This window comes from Acyrthosiphon pisum, chromosome A1 (genome assembly GCF_005508785.2).
Source record: "Acyrthosiphon pisum isolate AL4f chromosome A1, pea_aphid_22Mar2018_4r6ur, whole genome shotgun sequence".
NCBI lineage: Eukaryota > Metazoa > Arthropoda > Insecta > Hemiptera > Aphididae > Acyrthosiphon > Acyrthosiphon pisum.
The window spans coordinates 123,119,657-123,141,377 of NC_042494.1; the positions used below are offsets into that span (position 1 = coordinate 123,119,657).

Below are 21,721 nucleotides of genomic sequence, written 5' to 3' on the forward strand. Positions count from 1 at the left end.
GTTAATTATTTAAAGGATAATTTTACTATAAATAATGACGTATCAAGATCAAAATTCGAAAGAGTAGTTTTTGAGTTATTTAACTTTGAGTACTGTGGGTTATAGTGATGATGATGGTTTTGAAAGATATAGGGGCTATGGTGATTTGAAAATGTTGGTGATTAACATTAATTTATCAACATTAATAATTTATAAAAATGGACGAAGTATGATACATACTAGATGTCTAGATCCAATATTACATATACTTGATATTTTTATAAAGCCATTTTTAAAGGATAATAGTCCTTAGTATAAATATTTAGAATACTTAAAAATTACTTGTTAACATTTTGAATTAGGTACCTATACATCAACATTTTCATAGTCGATAGCGCCACGAACACCCGACAAGAGTGTCATTTACCATAGTTTAAGAACCGCTGGTATAAGGCACTATACAGCGTGCAACCTTAAATAAAAACATACACTACTGTAATATATGAAATGGAGGTCACGGAAATCAGCATTTTTCCGTCTTTTTAAAATAATATTTTGAATCCTAATTCTTAATCATTTCCAGCCACGTGAGATCAAATTATAATTATATACATATTATTATACATTATAAAACACATCTTAGAGCGACCAGTTGCATTGTAAATACATGAAATTATTAATACAATGTAGTCGAGTCAAATTGCGTCAAGGCGCACGTCAACCACACACACAAACAGACACATAGACACACGCTCGCACAGTGCTATCGATCGGGGGCGCGCGCGTGCTACCGAGACGACGGATACTAGTACCTAGGTACTACACAACCCACGACGGCGTGTTCGGGCGTGTTTGTGCGTATTTTTTTTTCTTGAAAACTATAATCGAGGGAGAGACTATAACAATATGAAACAACAGTCGTAACTATACAACTACAACGGCGACAACGGTACCTATATATTACCATATATTAGGTGCGTCCCTGCGATATATCGTGTTTGTAATAAGAAAATTAGGTATATATTATTATAAATTATTACACTCGTGTCGTATAATAATAATACATTATAGATATTAATCTGCAAATAACGTGATATTAATACCACCCACTTCTCCCCATCATCTGTCGTGTCACTATTCACAGATACTCTTGTTATAATACACTCATAGATCAGTGTAATCGAGAGAACATTGCACGTAAGACGACCGCGGAAAACCTATCGACCATGAATCGGGTACGATTGTTTACCCGCCCGATCGCAACGACAACGAGGGTGACGGATATCGTGTTGGCGGTTGTGGCGGCCGGTCGAACACGATGAGTCACCATCGCACCGGAAGCGGCCACGGACCCGCGAATACGGACGCGGCGGACACGGCTGAATAACCGATGGACGAGGAAATGGAGAAGCCAAGTGAGTTAAATGACATTAATTCGGTGGGGCGATCAGATCTATATACCTATATACTATATTATGTGTACTCGTGCAGAAATAATGATACATTTCGAGTGTTTATGGCGCACGCAGCGATGCAATTCATATGTATTATAATATAAGGTACTGCTCATAATATGCAATTTAGGGGTGAGAAAATTGTTTAAATTAATATGTATGTGTGTTATATTAGTAGTCTGCAGTGCAAGTTGATGTACGTATACGTACGTGTTAAATCGTTGACAACCGATCGAAAATTGACCTTATAACCGAGTTTTTACGCGTATATACCTACTAGAAAGTCATACCTAAATAGGTATATTATAAATTATTATGTACAATATTACCTATATACATTGTATATACTGCACTGCAGTATAATAATTGTATAAGCACTGTAAACATTAAACACGTTGCACACGCCTTATCTCAGTGATATCTGCAGTGGTAGGCAGCAGTATGCATACTATATCGTATAGGTATATGTGTAGAACCACACAGGTTGTATTTTATGTTTTTTTATTATATACGTATACACGTAACACGTGATGTCAACGTCACAACCAGTTTCTCATCAAAAACACTTAACGCCTTTTTTGCTTCATGGGAAGTGCGAATAACGTAGGTACATGAATACATGATAAAATTGCGCATCTGATCATTCTAGTTTTTTCAATTTTGTAATTACAAAATGACGTCCAGTGCCATTTTTTTTAACACTGTATAAAAAACATATATTTTATGCCTACTTCATAGACCTCTATAGATTTTATAGATGTAAGTTGTGACATTTTCATCATTGCATAGCGATCAATAAAAACAATCAGTCATTAAGCATCTTGCTGGTCTATTCACCCCTCGAAAGAGAACGTGTGAAATGCAAAATCAATAAAAACGTAACAATTTTATATTATGGTGCATGGGCCACGAATACTTTTAAGTTTGGCTTGACACTATCGTATGTTTACAATTTTAAAATGTGATTAAGTATTCTTTCATATTATCCAACGCTTAAGCAGATTAAAGTTATAGTTTAGTACTGTAGTAAATTATATTTAAATAATTAAATGACACCCTAATATCACGATAATATACAGAGTGATTAACCAAGCATTATCACTCCCTTTTTTTATTCAATAATGCTACAAATTTTCAAAATCTGGTTATTTTTAAATATACTTACTTAAAAGCCAAGTTTTCCAATTCTTGAGATTTTTTGTATTAAATGAGTGAAACTTCTGTTTTTAATATGATAATCTCCTCCCCCCTTTTTCTACTGCAAATTATTTAGTTGATAGTTTTCAGAAAATGTTGACGTATCAAAATCAAAATTTGAACGTGTAGGTACTCTTTTAGGTAGGTACTAAGGATACTACATTCATGATAATGATGAGTTTGGCTAATATTATGGGGGCTATACGGAATACGGATTTTAAAAAATAAGGTGGGAAATTGGGTGTCACTCTGCTGTACAGTAGGTTACAAGTTACAAGTGGATCACTGTAATGAATGGTATTAAATTTGAATTCAATGATATAATATAATTGTGTAAGAAAAACGATTCTGAGCGAAGACGGTCAGTCAGCCTATGATATTACTAGTATATTTGATGATATTATTGTGAATAAAGTAAATTATATATAACCTATTTACAAGGAACCTTGTTTTAAATTTTCAATCCTTAGCTATAAAAGTTGAACATTTTATAAATTTTTAACTACAAAATAATTATTAAATTTTAAATTTAATAAAATTTGTCAAAAGTTGAACTTTAAATGATTATAAAAAAAAAATTGTGCCCATATATTTTTAATATTTTTCAACTGCTATTGTAACAATATACAGCAGCCTTGTATTAATGTTCAGGCTTTTTTACTCAACAAATAAAATTTTATTGATATTTAGAGAAAAAAAAACTAAAAAAATTGAAAACTGACAATGTCCGTAAACAGCTTAAAAAAGAGTCAAAATATTTTCAAAATTTTATGGTGTATAGAAAATTAAACATTCAGTAAAATTCACATGTATCTACAGTTATTCGTTTTTGAATTACAACAAAATAAGAAAATCGCTACATGAGAAATCTAGTGAATATCCTATGTTGTAAAAATATGAAATTCAAACGCTCATAAACATTTAATTTGACTTTCTTGTAGACATTTTTTTTTTTGTAATAAAGGTAGACTAGTAGACAGCTTATGAGAAATCTTGTATTACATTTTAATACGATTTTAAATTAAAAAAATGTATGTATTTCTGACTCAAAACAATTTGCTAATAAACTTTAAATGCTTATAAAAAAAAAATTGTAAGTAAGGATTTTTAATATTTTTTAAAAGTCATTGTAACAATATATGAGGAGCCTTGTATCAAATTTACAAGCTTTTTTACCCAACAAATAACATTTTATTGACATTCATAGAAAAAAAAACCTAAACAAATTGGATACTGAAATTGTCCGTAAATAGCTCAATTTACAAAAAATATAAATAATTTATAGCGGGGGTCGGCCACCCGCGGCCCGTGTAGCGATTTTTAGGCACGCGATTACAATTTATAATTGGTATAAAAATATGGAATATCACATTATATTAGTTGATAATGTTAATAACAAATTATTAATACACCAAACAGCGATGAAACTTAAATAAATTAAATTAAATACTATTTGTTTAAAATTTAAACTGTAAAATGTAAATAAAATAAGGTTATGGCCCGTGAATTTTTTTTTTCAATTTTGTGGCCCTTGACGCCAAAAAGGTTGCTGTCCTCTGATTTATAATAAAAAATTAGGTCCCCATTTGTAAAAACAAAAGCTTTTTGCCACAAGGCACTCCATTAAGTAGGTAGTACCTACAAAATATAATCTTAAGAAGTTTATAATATGGTCTTTATTAGTACAATAAATTAAGTACCTATAGATAGACCTACTGATAGAACTATATTTTAAAATTAAAAAAAAATCAGAAATTATGAAATTATTATTATTATTATTATTATTATTATTAAAGGATAAAATGGGGTTGTGCACGCTTAGTGAATCACACTTTCCTTATATTAATTTTTCACTTTATCTATAATCTATTTAGTGAATACTGTATAGTAATTCGAAACAAAATATTATTAATTTTACAAGGTTTAGCTAGGTACCTATATGTAGTACTGATGTAGTAGACGTACTGTAGTAGTATAAAATATAAAAACCGGGGAGTCACTCTATATAGTAGGTGTGATCATTGATTAGGTCACTGCAGTAAGTCATTACATGTAATTATTGTGTTAAATATAAATTTAATGATAAGTCATTGCATACGATGAAAAACGATTGTTGCGTGCCGAAAATAGTTTCAATGGATAAGACTTAACTTTGAAGTTCAAATAAGTTACCTAAGCAAAATGATAACAAAACACTTTTATTTCATTACTATTGAAAATATTCTAATTGTTTTACAATTAAAACTGATGCTGGCGAGCTGACCGCTGTTTGACGTAAGACTGTATAGGTACTCGTTCAAACTAAGTAAATTCATGTCTGAAAGGGTTCCAGTTTTCAGCCCAATTTTTGTTGTCCAGGCAATGGGATAAATTACGTTTATTGTTCGCTCTAACTATGACAAATTCTACATCAATATACAATTCTCGGAATCGATGCATTTTTTACTAACGCACCAGGTGTCCAGGTGTCACCATAAATTGACCATACAATATATTTTATTTAAATAACAATTGTTTATTTACCTATATTATGATGCAATATATGTTAATATGCGTTGTATTGATGTCATTTTTTGTAGATTTATTAGATTAGGATTATATCACGTATATGCGTACCTATATGGAGGTATACCCCCTTCCCCAAAAAATGTTAGTTTTATCATAAGCATTACTCAGTATAACCATTGTGATCTGTATAATTTAGGTATCTGTATAAATTCATACACACATTAAAATAAATAATTACATACTATTTAATAAAGTTTTAACATTTTTTTATGAAGATTTTTGAAATAATTTGTTTATGCGTAAATTACTCAAAATTGCAAACTTCAAAAGATTATAACTTTAAAACTAAGTCCGATTGAAAAATTCGGATTGCATCATTGTTCTTAACTTGATGAATTACATAGGTTTCCAAAAAGGTTTTATACAGACATCAGTTATGATGTACGACGTATGGACACGTAGACACGTAATCATATGTAGGTTGAAGACATTTTTGACAAAAACAAACCACGGCTATATGTAATATTATAAGTACAGGTACCTAATCATTTTTATCATACATAAATCGAGAAAAATGTCAACAATTTAAAATATCTATAAATAGCACAAAAAGAGCAAATATATTTTTAAAATAATATCATGTTTAGAAAAATATAATATACATAGGTATTTGGTTAAAAGTTCAAATTCCTTAGCTATTCATTTTGTAACTACAGCAAAAAAAAAAAACAAAATCTAATTTTGTGTAAAAATTCTAGTTTTTACTGTTATTTTATAAATTGCGCCTAGTGGTGCAGTGTACCTATAAAGATACCCTTGGCATAAATAGGGGGGCTTGGGGGGGATTTAGTCCCCCAAAATGTCAGTCAAGTCAAAATCCCCAGTTCAAAATCTAGTAATTAAGTACTAATTTTTATATTCTGTGGTACTAAGCAATATACGGCCTACGGATAGGGGGGCTTGAGTCCTCCCAAAAAATTTAGTCAATTTGAGCTTATGAAGATACCACTCTATAAAAGGTTAAACATTGGAGGAAGATTGAAGCATTTTTATTTTTTACTGTTCCATAAGATGATGACTCACTAATCAGACACACACATCATTGTAAGCAAATACATTCATCACACCACTCAGAATCTATAAAAAAAACTAAAAAAAAAGCACATTGTTAAACCAATACGTCATTCATTGTTCTGACCAGAATTTAAAATATACCTAGTTAACGAATTATTTCTTGTTTAGCCGGTTAAATTTGCTTAGTCTAATAAACATAACTACAGATTCATTTTGAAATGTTAGTGAAATGTTTTCGTTACATTTTGTACACATAATACATATTTAATTGGCTTTCGAAATTTTTTAATGTTTGATATATTTCACATTTTTCCCGATATCTGGCAATATGTGTGAGTTTAAAGTAATTATTATAACGTACGATAATAATTATTAATTTTAATATTTTTTTGATTTAAATGGTTTAATATATTGGTACTATTATAGGACATAGGTACGAAGTCTAAATTGAACATAATACAATTATACTGCAAATGTATTGAATTGATGGAAGTGATAGGTCATAGGTATGTATCATAATGTCACATAGACAGTAGTATATATTTCTATGTTCACAGTATATTTGTTATTTTTTACTGCAGTAATTACACCAAGTTCAAATGGGGAATGTTCATTACAAAATACATCGATTATACTGTATTATATATTATTACAGGGAGTCGTTATAGTGTTATACCCAAATTTCTAACTCACACTAAAATATTTACCTTATTGCGTTTTACATAATTTCATAATCTTTATCCACCAATTTGCGGCTTACAGTGGCGTCATTTCAGTTTTCATTAGACTATGGCCATTTTTCACAGCTTTTCCGACTCAACATTTTTTTACTCAGATTCTCATAGCATAGTGCCGTAGTAGTTAACGGGTGGGGGGGCGTGTGGTAAATGTGCCGAATTAAGGTTGATGTAAATACTAGACTGGGCAAATGCCCCAGTTGCCCCACCCCAAATGACGCCACTGGCGGCTTACACGAAATATTGCTTTACTATATTTTTTTTTTGTGTTGGGGGAGGGGCCTCTAGAAACATCCCGACTATATAATATAAGTTTAGACATATTATAATTTAGTATACAATATTCTATGAAGTCTAACAATTTCTTCTTATAAATTACTAGCTGCCCGAACTTCCTCCGGAAGAAATTATTTTTTTATAATTTAATTTAAAAACATATGACTATTTTTTGGCTATAAAAATAATATAATATAATTATATATTGTAGTTATTGTTATTGCTAATTTCTGAAAATTATATATCTTACATTTTGAATTCAACCACTAGAGTGGTAAATTTTATTCTTTTTATTATAGAATAGAGATAAGGTAGAAAAAAATGTAACAATAAATTATTTGTTCAATGAATAATATATATTTCAAATGGATAAAATGCAAGTGCAAACAAATAAATAAATAATTAATAATAATAATAATAATAATAAATAAACAAATAAACCGGTTTCTTTCGTCCCAAAAATCAAGTTAGATTCTTATATATATAGATAAAGCTAAGAATTAAATTAAACAATAAAAAAAAAACAATTGTCAATTAATATTTGATGTAAAACGTATTATGAACATAGAAAATTACAGGAATTTAACTTATTAATTAATTTATTTATTAATGCTTCCTGAAAGTAGGTATCTAATACGGTGTTTGATATCTAAGTACTATACTTATACGGTGTTAATGATTAAAACGACTTTCTCGAAACATGAATTGGGATTATAGCATTAACACTATCTACCTAGATACCTACTAAAGTCTAAAACTATATATAGGTAGTTGAATAAGAAAACTGATACTCAACCAATTTTGAAAGTAATAAACTATTAGTCTCTTATTTAATCATAACATCAATAACTTTTGACTCGACGTATCCGTTTCTATCTGTGTTTTCATGGTTTGCTAGCAAATTTAAAAACGGATTAAGTTTTCATGGTAATTTGCCAAGATAACATTTTTTTTCTAAGGGACAAGAAACTAAGAGACGCTACATTTAAGACCGTGCCAACAATTTTCGTTACTAAAAAAAATACAATGCCAAGGGTTAACTACGTACTATACATCCATGGTCCATGTACTTCTCATAACAAAATCTAAACGCATGTAGAAGATTAGGGATTCAAGGGCGTACCTATGGTTTTTTTTGTAGGGGGATCCTATGAAATTTACAACGAGATACTAACCAACATTGTTTATTACCTATATATGACTATATATAGTATACACACAAAAAAATAATAATATATATTAAATTATAGTTTAAATAAAATAATGTAAATAGTTATAATATTTTTAATTTATTAAATTATCAGGTAAATTCACCTTAATTTTATGTTGATTTACTATTGCCCAATAGTTCCTATACATTAGGTATATATTCTTTACTCTATGACCTATACTTAATATTAGGTGACATTTTAATACGCAGCATATAGTTGTGAGACGTGAGTTATATTATGACTAGTTATAGTGAGTATCTAGAATCGGAATTTCTGGATAATATTCCTATTTACTATGTACAAATAAGAAGTTCATCTGTTCATATTATCTATTATAATACCGACTATTTACAAACAAAACAAACCAATAAACCATGTCATGCGATTTGCTAATTATATGCTAAGATATTGTACATAATACTATTTAAATACCATTTATGGTATTAACATCCCCGATCCCCAAAAAAGTAAAATCATGAAACACCCCTACATTTATTTTATTTTTTATTTAAAATAAACAAATATACAGTTTTACATTAATTGTACATTTGAATTATCTATCTTCTGTAAGCTAAGCTTGTGGCGAAGATAGGGAGTTATAAATTGATACATATGCTTAAAAAACTAAAATTTAAAACACTATTGGCACTACATGGCTACATAAGCTTAAATAGATGGAATAAGCTACACAAAATGTTTTGAACTATTAAAAAAATAATTAAAGAGAAGAAATTCTTTGAATGGAAATATTCAGTAGACCTAAAGTCATATAAAAGGTGCAGGTAAAAAATCATACTTGATTACTATGTAGCCAGTACTATGTATAGCCGTATAGGTGCTTACTCTTGTGTCTGATCGTAAATAGACAATAGACAATAATTAATATAGTTCATCAAAATAGCATTAAAAAATTTAAGTTCCGTCTAAATTATCCAAAGATTAACTATTTACAATTGGTTACTACAAAATACGATAAATCACATTACTTACGTCGATATTAGAATTGTTTTTATACTTACACTTAAATTTCACAATCCATAGAAAAAATATTTTAGAAGATACAAGTATTTAAGAAGGCCATGAGAAAATAATTTTAGTTATGTCCAATATAAATAAAAAATATTCCACTGACCACTAATCATTATAATCACTATATTAATTAATAAATAATAGGTGTATCCAAAACCCAAACTAATTTACACCAATATAATATGGTAAAACCTAATATTTTTAAGAAAAACTCTTTGGTCATCAGTCATCAGTCATCAATATAGTTAGTCAATATAATATAATATATTGGATTACCAAAATATAGGTACCTACTTAAATGTTATAAGTTGTAACATTATACCAATAAGCAATGACCAATTGGCAATTACCAATGAAGAGCAAAGTAGTACATTAGTACTTACTGCCTACGATCATAAATATAAATCATAATAAAATATTTTGTTGTATTCCTATATTTTCCCGCTCTTATTTCGCGCCAAATGAAAAATAATATGGATAAAAATAATCCAACATTTGGCACATTACCATAATATTATTTTTATATTTTGTATTATGTTAACATATGGTACACATTTAAGCTTCATATTTTTACTATACATAATTTTTATAATATACTAGAAAAAAATATTAGAATTTAATTTATTTATTAAAACATTTTTTACCAAATATTGGTTAAAGTAAACTTATTAATTATCATTATTATTTAATAAAATATACGATTTATCGAGCTATTATTTTATGTAGATATTTTTTTTGAGTTATCATTTATCTGTTCTATAATTTTTTTATACACCTAATTTACACAATCAATTATTATTTTATTATTATTATTTATTACGTTTAGGCTATAATATGCAATTCATCATAGTATATGTATATTAATATAAGAACATTAAATTATGATTATAAAAATGGTTCAACAATCTTCCTTTGAAAGTGAACACTATTAAGTAAAAAATATTCTTATAATATTATAAATACAATTTTATTATTTTCATTCTGACCACACTAACTGCAAATGTTGGCAGTTTTAACATTTAACGGTTTTATTTAAAAATATTTAAGCATTAAATGTTTTTAATATTCTGAGTGGAGTTCTTTTTAGAATTTTAAAATATGGAATTATATTAAAACTGCTAACATTAAATGTTGAAAGCGCCTGTAAATTAATAAATTGTGCAGGATTTCAGGCAAAAATATTTTAACAAATCATCGATATTCTAATATTCTATATACATTTTTCGTGTGTTTAAAATTTAAAAATATTACGAAATAACAATTTTTAAAACATTTATCGTTATGAAACTATTATAGGAACTACCTAGATTTGCTCGAAGTCAAAAATAGTATTATGTATTCATGTATTATCGTGTTGACAGTTGACACAATAAAAGTAATTATATCGTTACCCATGTATATATATTTATATTCTTATAAGTTATTATGATTATGAAAAATATTCACTTTACCCTGTTCCAAAAGAGAAGACACCAGATTTACGTAGCAAAACCGGATTTGTCTGTGGCCGCCTGGTGTCTTCTCTTTTGGAACAGGGTATAGGTACCTAGTTAAGTTATGGATTTTCTTGTACGTTTTATGGTATCTAAATATTTATACACATTATGTTATATAATAATTTTATTTCAATACTCTTATAGTGTAATATATAAATATAAATGTAGATGGAGATAATATTATATTGTATAGGTTGGATAGAATGTATTAATAATAATATAATATACTATTGTATAAAATATGTGTAATTGTATATATTTTGTTCTTATGAAAATTGCAAGAAGATTAAATTCACGTAAAAGTTTTTTTTCTTTGTAACTGAGATTACTTGTATAATGTATTTCTATTTAGATATAAAATAATAGCATGCATGCCGTTTTTATAAAAAACAATCAGCAGTAACAAAAAACGACAATATTGAGTATTGTTTTCATTTTCAATTTAATTTATATTATATTTGACCCACCCTGCGTATTCAATAGACAGTAGATTCTAGACACCTATGTCAAATAATACATTTCTACTTTTAAATTACTTCCGTCAGTTCAATCAATTTTCCCTCCATAGCCTATGATGAAACAAAAAATTAAATATGTGAACTCGTTTATTAGATTATTATCTTCATACACAATACACATTTTTGAGATTCTTCATAATCAATCAATTTTGTTACATAAATTTGTATAAATAATTAATAAATTAGTTAAAAATATATAGAAGCATATTTTTGTTTACAGAAGTGTTCTAAAACTACAAAATTTGAATTAATGGGTCAAATACGTAATCTGAAATATATGTGTGATATTTATTTTCGAATAAATTATTAATCAGTCATAATAAGTGATTGACATAGAATTTCAAACGATATAATCCTCCGAACCCAATTTCCCAACAGTAGATAATAATGTATACTACCTACCTATACGTAATATTATTATAGGAATTGCACGATTACGTACGATTATTATTCATATTTTAAATAAAAAGTGTCTATGTTTAGTTTGCACAATGCAATCGTAAAAGTATTAAGACTTGAGACTTCTGACATTATTATTTTAATGTTTGATGTTTGAACAATAGAAAAAATGTATCCAACCCACGCGTTTATTTTAAGCTCCCATCCGACTTGTCCTACTGCTGCGTACCATACCGGGGATATATTTTGTAATTTTGAGATAGGTGTAGTCGCGTAGGTACCTTATATACTCAGTAAGTACGTTAGTGCACAAAATACGTTATAACTTATAATATATTTTATAGTCTGCATTGGCTATTTCGTCGAGGGGAGACATGCGAGAGAGTATCTATAATCTTCTTTAGTTTTTCTTACAATAGTTATTCAATACCCGTCTATAATACTCTAGTAATATAGTCAGGGGTGTATTTAGAAATGTATAATGTGGGAAGGAGGCACAAACTAAAAATTTAAAATAAACAAAATAGGTAGGTAAATGTGTTTGATAGAAACATCACATTTAATTAGTAAGAGAGTTTAATACTCTCACTTCTCAGTAATAAAAAAGTACGAAATACAGTGAATAGGGAGGGGGCACCAGTCTAATGTATCCCCTTTAAATGCGCCCCCGAATATAGAAGTTATTTTTAATTTATGTGTACATGAAAAAATTAAAGAAACGAAAGATCTCTTTTCACAACCCCACCCACACCTCTTCTTGAAAATCCCCATAAGTTTTAATAAATTGGGCATATTATCTAGAGTTCTAGACTTATTTTTATTATTTCAATATAATACAAAAAAAACGAAGGTGGCGGCGGCTTAATACATAAATACCTAGGTATATAAATCTATAATGGAATAATTATAACACACTAATTATATAATGTGCACCATAAGTAATGATTCGTAATATCAAAGTAATAACTTATCAGAGAAATGCTTCTATATAATATTATAATGGGTACCTAAAGTTTTCCCGTCGTTATAATCTTATATTCTGTACCTTGTGTACCAACAGTGTACCAACTTTTGTAACTTTTTGAAGTAAGTTATCAAATTTACTTGTCGTACCATATATTTAAGTTTATTCACTTTATTATATTGTAAATATTTCTTTTAAGTGAAAAACAAAATATATACATTTATAATCAACTCGATCCCCCTGCAGCGCACGCGATGAACGTACCACACTCACACGTCTATTAATACGACGACCAATGGGCTGTTCCGTTCGCGGTCCCGTCGACACATCTGCTTTGGCATCTGACCATCTCGGAACAATATATGACGATAAGTTGTCCCGTGCCGTCTCGTCGCTTGTTTTCCAGTGACATTCCGTTTGTTTTTTCGATTTTCGATCTTTCCTTTGTTCGTGAACACAACATTACATTACATTGTTATTAACGTTGAGTCGAGCCAATATTATAATACGCAATAACGCATATTATACGTATAATAATGTGAAAAATAATTTTATTATATTATGAACCGTATCCGACGTGTCACGTTATAATTAATCATAATACATTTTATAGTGTTTAATATTATAATATAGTATTCAGTCTTTATCGAACTGATTTGTATTTTGATTTTTTTTCACTCGCTTTCATTACGCGTATTGCATATTATTATACAACGAAACAGTGTCCGCGTCCGCGCCCGTTATTAAAATCTTGTCGCTATCGACAGCGAATAAGTGCGCCTCTTTACACGCCCCACTGCGTATTAATAATATATGCTATCCGGACGTCGATGTCGACGTCATTGATAATATTTTATTATTATTACACAAATGAAACAATATAATATACTTATAGTATAATTGCATCTTTTTTTAATTTTTATGTATCAGAATAAGCGTTTAAAGAAACAATAGGCACGGTAAAAGGTATTATGACGTTAAACGATATTTACGAATAAAAAAAAACTTATTGGTTTCGTTCGTAGTGACGGGCGTACGCGTATAATAAAACTGGCTCGCGTTATTAGTGCCGTTGGATTTTGGCGGGCGCCGATTCGGATTATGATATTTTTCGGTCTGTATTACATCGTGAAAAGAGCTATTTACTTGTCGTCGAAGAAAATATTCAACGGCGATCACAAGCGTAAAAAGTCAAAGCGCAAAAACAAACGCAACATGAAAGGTATAAATTAATTCATTTTTTAATACCCATTATAGTATTATACAAATATATAGAATACAGAGTGTAACAATAAACATTTAAGACAAATTATCTAACTCTATCTAATAACTTTTGTTCTAATCAATATTTATTCATTTTTTATTAAACATTTTATTTTGAATGTTTATATTATAAAAAAAGTTATTGCATAATATCTAATTAGTTTATTAGTTATTAGTAGGTAGAGGTAGATACCTACTTATTACGTACCTACATTGGACAGTACTGTTATACTCTGTAATAAAATACTATTTACGTGTTAAATACTATAATGTGATTACGTGAGTGAATGAGACGTGATTTAATAATAGTAGGTATAAGTACAGAATCCGTCTCACTCTCATAATATAATAGTCCCATAATATTGTTTAAATTTATAAATCCTCGTGGGACTCCAGAGACATGTTTAGGGGAGTTAGTTGGAGATTGCCCCGCGCTGTCCTTCTGTGAGAATGGCATTTTGTATATGGACATAATAGCTTTTATAATTATTATAATATTATAAATATGAATAGAAATATCTATACAGCTATAGGTACAATATATAGGTAGTAGAGCTGTACACTGTATAGGTAATTATTATATAACCTTAGTATTATAACCTTAGATTATTCTATAATCATTATAGAAATAAATATTAATGTTTACTACGTCATATAGGTTAGTATCCGTACCTCAATTATATTTTATTATTTCTATAATTTCTAAACTATGAGTTGATCCTTATTTTTGACATTATTTATCAATGCAAGGCTGGACAAGTTAACTAATTTTTTTTTCACTCCGTTAAGTTAATATTGATATAATGTAAGTTAAGTTTAAAGTTAAATTACTTATTTTTTTTTGAACTTGTTAAAGTTATTTAACTTTTATTTAACTCATTAAGTTAGAAGTGGCTTGAATAAAAAAGTAAATCGTTATGTAACTTTAGTTTAGTTAGAACTTTTTAACTCGTTAATGCCCATTCTTGCTTATTGGTTATTACAATTTAGTGAGTAAATAACTGTTTATATTTTTCTTTCATTAATTTCTTTTTAATTTTACAAAATGTATGAAATTAATTTTTATTTTTTACTCTCAAAAAATGCATTAATTAAAAGACAAAAAAATTAACAATGAGGGGGCCGAAAATTCTGAATGCGTCTCCAGTAATTGTCGAGCAAGCTATATAGTTTTAGGTTGTAGGTGTGTCGCTTTATGCGTCGGGCCGCAAACGGCAAACATATTGTATACCTACACGGCGACGGAGTTCACTCTAAATTCATTATCAATTGATTTTGTTTTCATAATCATATAATTTTAATATAGACGATAGTAATTACTAATTGAATCGATAACTGCAGAAAGAGGATACGTCCATTTTTATCAATTTCGATTTTGTTATCATTTTTCGTTAAGCACGCGTAAAAACATCGTTTACTGCAGAAAGGAGTCAAATCCGACTATCCAAACGCTAAATATAGTGTTTGGAATCTTCGGTTTACTACAGAAAAGGGTCTCGTTATGATTTCGTTTTTTGTTTCTCCTGAAAAGTTATAAAAATGGACCTATCCCATTTCCGCAGTTAGCGATTCAATTAGTACAGTTAACTGCAGCTGCAGGTGTAAATATTGATAACGCTAATGCACCGGTGATTTCATTGATAAAATTGTTCGTAAACGGCACAGATATATCTATGGTAAACGGTTAACAATTTGCACATGGTATATTGGACATTATCATTATCATTGTAACTAGTTATTATTTTTTTTTACGGTAACAATATATAGGTAATAATGCTTAGGTAATGAGATTGTCGTCTGTCGGTTATTGCAAGTATGTGTTTTTTTAGTTTTTATCATGAACTAAGATAAAGATATAGATCTTAGTTCGTGGCACGGATATCTTAGTCCGTGGTTCATGGTTTTTACACCGAATAGATGAAATTTCATCTATTCTGTGGTTTTACACGTATCTACTCTATCGTTTCTATCTAAAGATGGGATCCCACGACGTGTATTTGACGAATATCCACGAACACTCGAATAATCGGCAAGTTATACCGAAAATCGACGGAAAGGTGGAGAATAACGAATAACGAATACGAATACCGAATATTCGTAAAATACACAAGTCGTGGGATCCGCCTTATGATCCAATAATATAATACTTTTTATACACATAGGTGATAGGTACGGTACATACTACAAGGCGCGGACTGGCTGAGATGCTGTGATGCTACAGCATCCCTTGTCCTAAAATATATTTGCATAATTTTATTTATTATATATTTAAAGACTCAAGACACCTAATGAACAGCAGATCGTTACCAACTATTATTAGTAATCTATAATGTTGTACAATTTTTATTGAAAGTTTGTTGTAACTTGGTACTTATTTACGTTTTTAATGTATATTCAATATTTAATATTTTTTTAAAACAAAATAAAATATATTAATATTTTATAAATAATCTACATATTTTAAATTTGCTCCAACATTTTTTGTTTTTTGCTCTTTAAATTGTGTAGCATCCCGTGCCTTTTTTTACCAGTCCGCGCCTGCATACTACTGATGCGGGGAGGTACGGTTTTTGCGTCACCTTTCACAAGTTATGCGTTAAGTTTTGTGCAAATCTTGTACCTATATGGCTATATACACGTTTACTTGTGAATATCATCACTTCCGTTTTCCAGTCAGACGAAACGCGTCTCCCGCGGCGTGTCCCGACGGCAGTGAAATGAGGGTGATACGTCAAGTTATGAGTTTATCACCAACACATCAGTCACATACTATTATATGCACATTATTCACAGGTTCTGAGTACAATTATATTACATACTAAGATAGTAAGAAAGTTTTACGAACGTTATTTAGAATTAATTTTAGTTGCACTAAATGTGTGAACTAAGTTCACTTTTTATCTTAGTAGTTTCAACTTAGTAGTAATACACTACTAAATGTAGTGTGTACCTATAGGCTATAATGATTTGTAAAATTCATATAAAATCTGGAAAAAATCCAGAAATTATGTAAAAAATATGTCTCTAGATTTTAATTTAATCATTTTGGTTGTAAACTTGTACATAATATCTATTATTATTGAATTTATTTTTCCTGTTCATAAAGAACATGTATAAATAATACTAATTGTCATTATCAAAAATTGATAAAAAAGGAGTGGGTGACATTGGTGTGGCAATAAAATTAGTATCGGGGCACGAAAACTTTGAATACGTCCTGTGTGAGATAGGTACGGTGTACATCGTACATTTGCTATTCATATTTTATAACGTATTTAATATAATCCGGATGAACGATATAAAAGAAATAACGGTAGTGGGGAGGCAGTTGCTCTATATTCATTGGAGACTACTTCCGTCTAATTAAAACTATTGTGGTACGAGAAAATTGCTTAACAATTATTATTTTTGAGCGACGAACCATTATTAAATAAAAAATACGATTATAAACTACGTATATAATTTATATTGGTTATAATCTGCTCTATCGTTAGAAAAGAATGCGATTAGGTATACCCTAAATTCAAAAGTTCATAATATAATTGCTTTCAAGCTTTTTAACGATTTTACTTCAAGTTTTTCTTTATAGGTGGTACCTACATGGCTACATCTAATACTTTTTAGTTTTATCTTAAATCTTAACATATTTTCCTTAAACCCATATAATATATAACGTAAAATACAAATAATACTAATCATGTATTGCCTTTACAATAAATTAGTATTATAAATCTTAATAACAAACTCTCATAATAACCAAAAAAAGCACTAATTATTTATTATATACAATCTACACTAACAAAAATGATTTACTTAGGTAGGAAAAAAATTATTTTGTTTAGGCATACCGTATACGATATACCTAAACTAGTTTTCTCAATTTAAATAAATTAGATTTATGTAATATATTCTTACTTCAGTTGTATAGGACTTTAGTTATTTTTGATAGATACCTAAGTACCTATTGTTCATCTTTCTATTTAAATTTTCGAGTTGATGAAGTACCAACACTGGGACTTGGTAGAAATGTTCACTCTAATATTATTTCCATGTTAATGTTATTTATTTTATCAATTTAAATTATTGTTTAGCTTCTGTAATAGATGACCTAATAAAAATTATACTAAAAAAGTTTGATGAGTATTTATCTAAAGCCGGAAGCTTACCAAATATAATAGATATATTATACAGAGAAAAAACTTATAACAAATCCATACCAATAAATATTATTGCTTTAATACCGTATGTAAATACAAACTAATTTTAATAAAAAAAAGCTCATTTAACCCAACTGCAAGTTGTAAATTATGGGTAGAAAATATTACTTTATTTTGAATCACTTGAGTAATTACTTAATTTAGAAGGGATAACAAAAATGATCCCGCTATAATCTGTACTTTAATAATGATCTGAAATATAATAGTGTCAGTAAAACTTCTATCGCTTATCTATAAAATAAAATGGTAAATCTTGAAGTAAAATATTTTTATAAAGCATTATTGTTATACTTAAGTTCTAAAATATTAAAAAATAATGAATATTGTGGTTTGTTAGTTTTATTCCAAATTAACAATCAATCCGTGGACTGGAATTAAATAAACTATTAAATCATCATAAAAAGGCTCTTCGAAGAAGTGATAAATCACTACCCTGCCGCGGCCTCGCAAATACCTACTGAAATACGCCTCTGATCTATAGCTTATTATATACCTATTGTATAAGTTGAAGTAATTTTATTGAGGTAATGCGATTATATTTAATAATACATTAATACAGTTAAATAATTTAACACAGTAGGATAAATTAAATAATAAAAATAAATAATAAATATATTGCAAAAAACGTATTGTTTTATACAATTTGTAAAATAGAATGTCATTATGAATACATTTGTTAGGTAATGGAATATACCATTGATTAAAAATGTATTTAAGAACATTTCTTTTTTTGGAAAACTTATACAAGATCGTTGTGTCGTTGTGTTATTACTTATTTCTTCTCTCCCGCTAAGAAAATTCGAGTTAAAAATAATAACAGAAAACAAATGTAAAATGGTATTTAAATATAAACTCCAATGCACCACTCAAAATCTAAAATATGTGAAAATTAAAAGTTACATGAGTGAATGAACTGGGTTGGAATATTATTCTACATTATAACCTAACTAATACTATTATACATTGTATTTATATATATGTATTAAAATAAACAATACCTACGTCATGTAATAGATTATTTAAATATTTTATGTTTTATTTACAAATAATTAATAACTATTAACTTATCAATTATTACAGTGTCTCACAAAGTACATACTTTTTGAATTTGGCGGAATTTTTAAACATTTTGGTTTTTGGAGGGGTGATCTGCTGGATATTATTTTTCATTGTTAAATCAAAGATTTTACTGAATGTAAATATATAAAAATAAATGTATTTTCATTACAAATTTTACCGATTTATTTATTTTTAAAAAGTGCATACCTACTTTTTATAAATTAAGTAGCCTAAGTAGATTCTACTGAAGCGTTTTAGTTTGTTATGAAAAAATTTGGCTTAATGATTTCGCAGTTGATACCTATTCGCATTGGTATAGGTAGGTAACTTTACTGTTATAACTTATAAATAATGCATTTATTGCTTAGTATTCTTGAATTTTCAAACTTTATATTTAAAAAGATTATGTGAAAATTGTGTTTATCTATTGAATATAAAGTAGGTACCTAAAATATAATAACTAACTGCATATTTTGGAAAAAGTAAAAAAGTGTGAAGTAATATTTTATTGAAATGGGTTCATGGGTGGGATTTAAGTGCTATAAACTTTTTATTTTACTAGTAAAAATCCAATTTTAAAGTTTAATCAAAATATTTAATATGTAATTAAAAATTACTACTAAGACTGATAGCATTATTGATTGAGTTTTATAATAACCGGGGTTTTTTTCCCCAATAAACACTTTTTTGAGAGAGGAATAGTACACCTACAAGCAGTGTCACATTATTTATAAAAATTGTAGATAGTTTATTTTTAAAATTACCATGTACCTTCCCGATTTTTGAAACAATTACAGAAAATAACCAAAATAATTATGATTGTTAGGAAGCACCCGTTTATGAAATACGAGTAAATAAATATATAATTTTTTTTATAGAAGTACCTGTATATATATAAGGCTATAAGTAAAAACTAGGTAATAGAAAAATGAACTGTTTTAGAGTACCTATAAAATACTTAACTGTACCTTAAAAAACACTTTTTTTTAGAAAAATACTTGCCGTTGTAACATGTTATAACCATGATTATGAATATTAACCCTTATAAAACAGTTAACACATTTAGCAGGGTGGGATTTTTAATTTTTAGTAGGGGACATATTACCCGCAATTATTACCTTCATTATAGTATCACAACGATGAGTCACCTTCTGTATTATAATATAGTATGGACGCATGGGCATGGCTAGTTAATATTATTCCTAAATAATAAATAAGATATTAAGCCTCCATTATATGAACATTCCGAAAAATGTATCGAGTGATCTATCATCCATACCCAGATTAAATGTATAGTAATATAATATGATAAAACACGAAACATTAATTTTTATTTTCATTTTTACTTGATGATTTGTTTTACTACTGTGTACAAATAATATATATTTATTTAGACTGAAACAAATAAATACAGTAGATATTAAATTACACGTACACTTTTTTTCCAGATATTAATTACTCCTTATCAGTTTAGGTTTGGATTTGAGATTTTAGAGCTAGGTATGTACATATATATTAGTCTCCAATGACTATTGCGATTACCAGTACTCAGAACTTAATGTACTTAAAAAGTATTAAATAATAAATATGCATGTACATTTGCGCTTAAAAAGTATAAATATGCTTTAAAAAAATGCACTTCTTTTTTTTTTACTTACAATTTTCATAAATATAAATATTTTATAATTTTTACTAAATATTTATTAATAAAAGTGGGAAATGTGTGCCAACTAGAAATTTGAAGAACACAGTACATAAGTAATAACAATAGTACCTAGTGAAAACGATCAAAATAAATATACATTAAAATATATAATGTATTTATTATTGTTATTGCCAAATTTTCAAATTGTATTATAACTTATAAGCTTATCATTAATCATCAAAATGCTCTTAAAAATACAAAATCATTGAATAGGTATGCAAAAAAAAGGTCTATATATTTTTAATATCTTTTTCATAGAGTCGTGAAATTAATTCCAAGGTTATTTAGCAATAAATAATATAAAAAAAAAAATTAAAATGCAAGAGGCAAGAACTTCCTAGCTCAAGCTATTTATTTGTATAATAAATAAAACTAACCATTTTTGTTCATATTTTATTTATTTTGTTTAATATATTATTTTAATATTCTTATGTATACTTATTATTATTATGTTTATAACGTTTAGGTCTATTGCATATAACCACAAAACCATACACTAAATAAGTGTATTTTATTATTTTAAACTATTACTCATTATTTGTTACTATAGTTACTATACTTGTATAATTGTAGGTCTTTAATTATCCGATCTGAAATATTTATATATATATATTTTACGCCAATCGGCAGTTAAA

General features: G+C 28.1%; 1 protein-coding gene across 5 annotated transcripts in view; it reads left to right on the plus strand.

Moving 5' to 3' along the window:
- Positions 1-808: 808 nt before the first annotated feature.
- The window catches only part of LOC100167196, a 62,207-nt gene continuing 41,294 nt past the window's right edge, over positions 809-21,721 (plus strand). Inside the window, exons 1-2 of one of the 5 annotated variants that reach the window (XM_029488212.1) lie at positions 809-995; positions 1,150-1,394. In XM_029488212.1, the coding sequence (XP_029344072.1) occupies positions 1,370-1,394 (25 nt within the window). In that variant the 5' untranslated portion in view covers positions 809-995; positions 1,150-1,369. Of the gene's footprint in view, positions 1,395-13,479; positions 14,065-21,721 lie in introns of those variants that run through there. The other 4 variants (XM_029488213.1, XM_029488210.1, XM_029488211.1 and 1 more) reach the window with 4 other exon arrangements.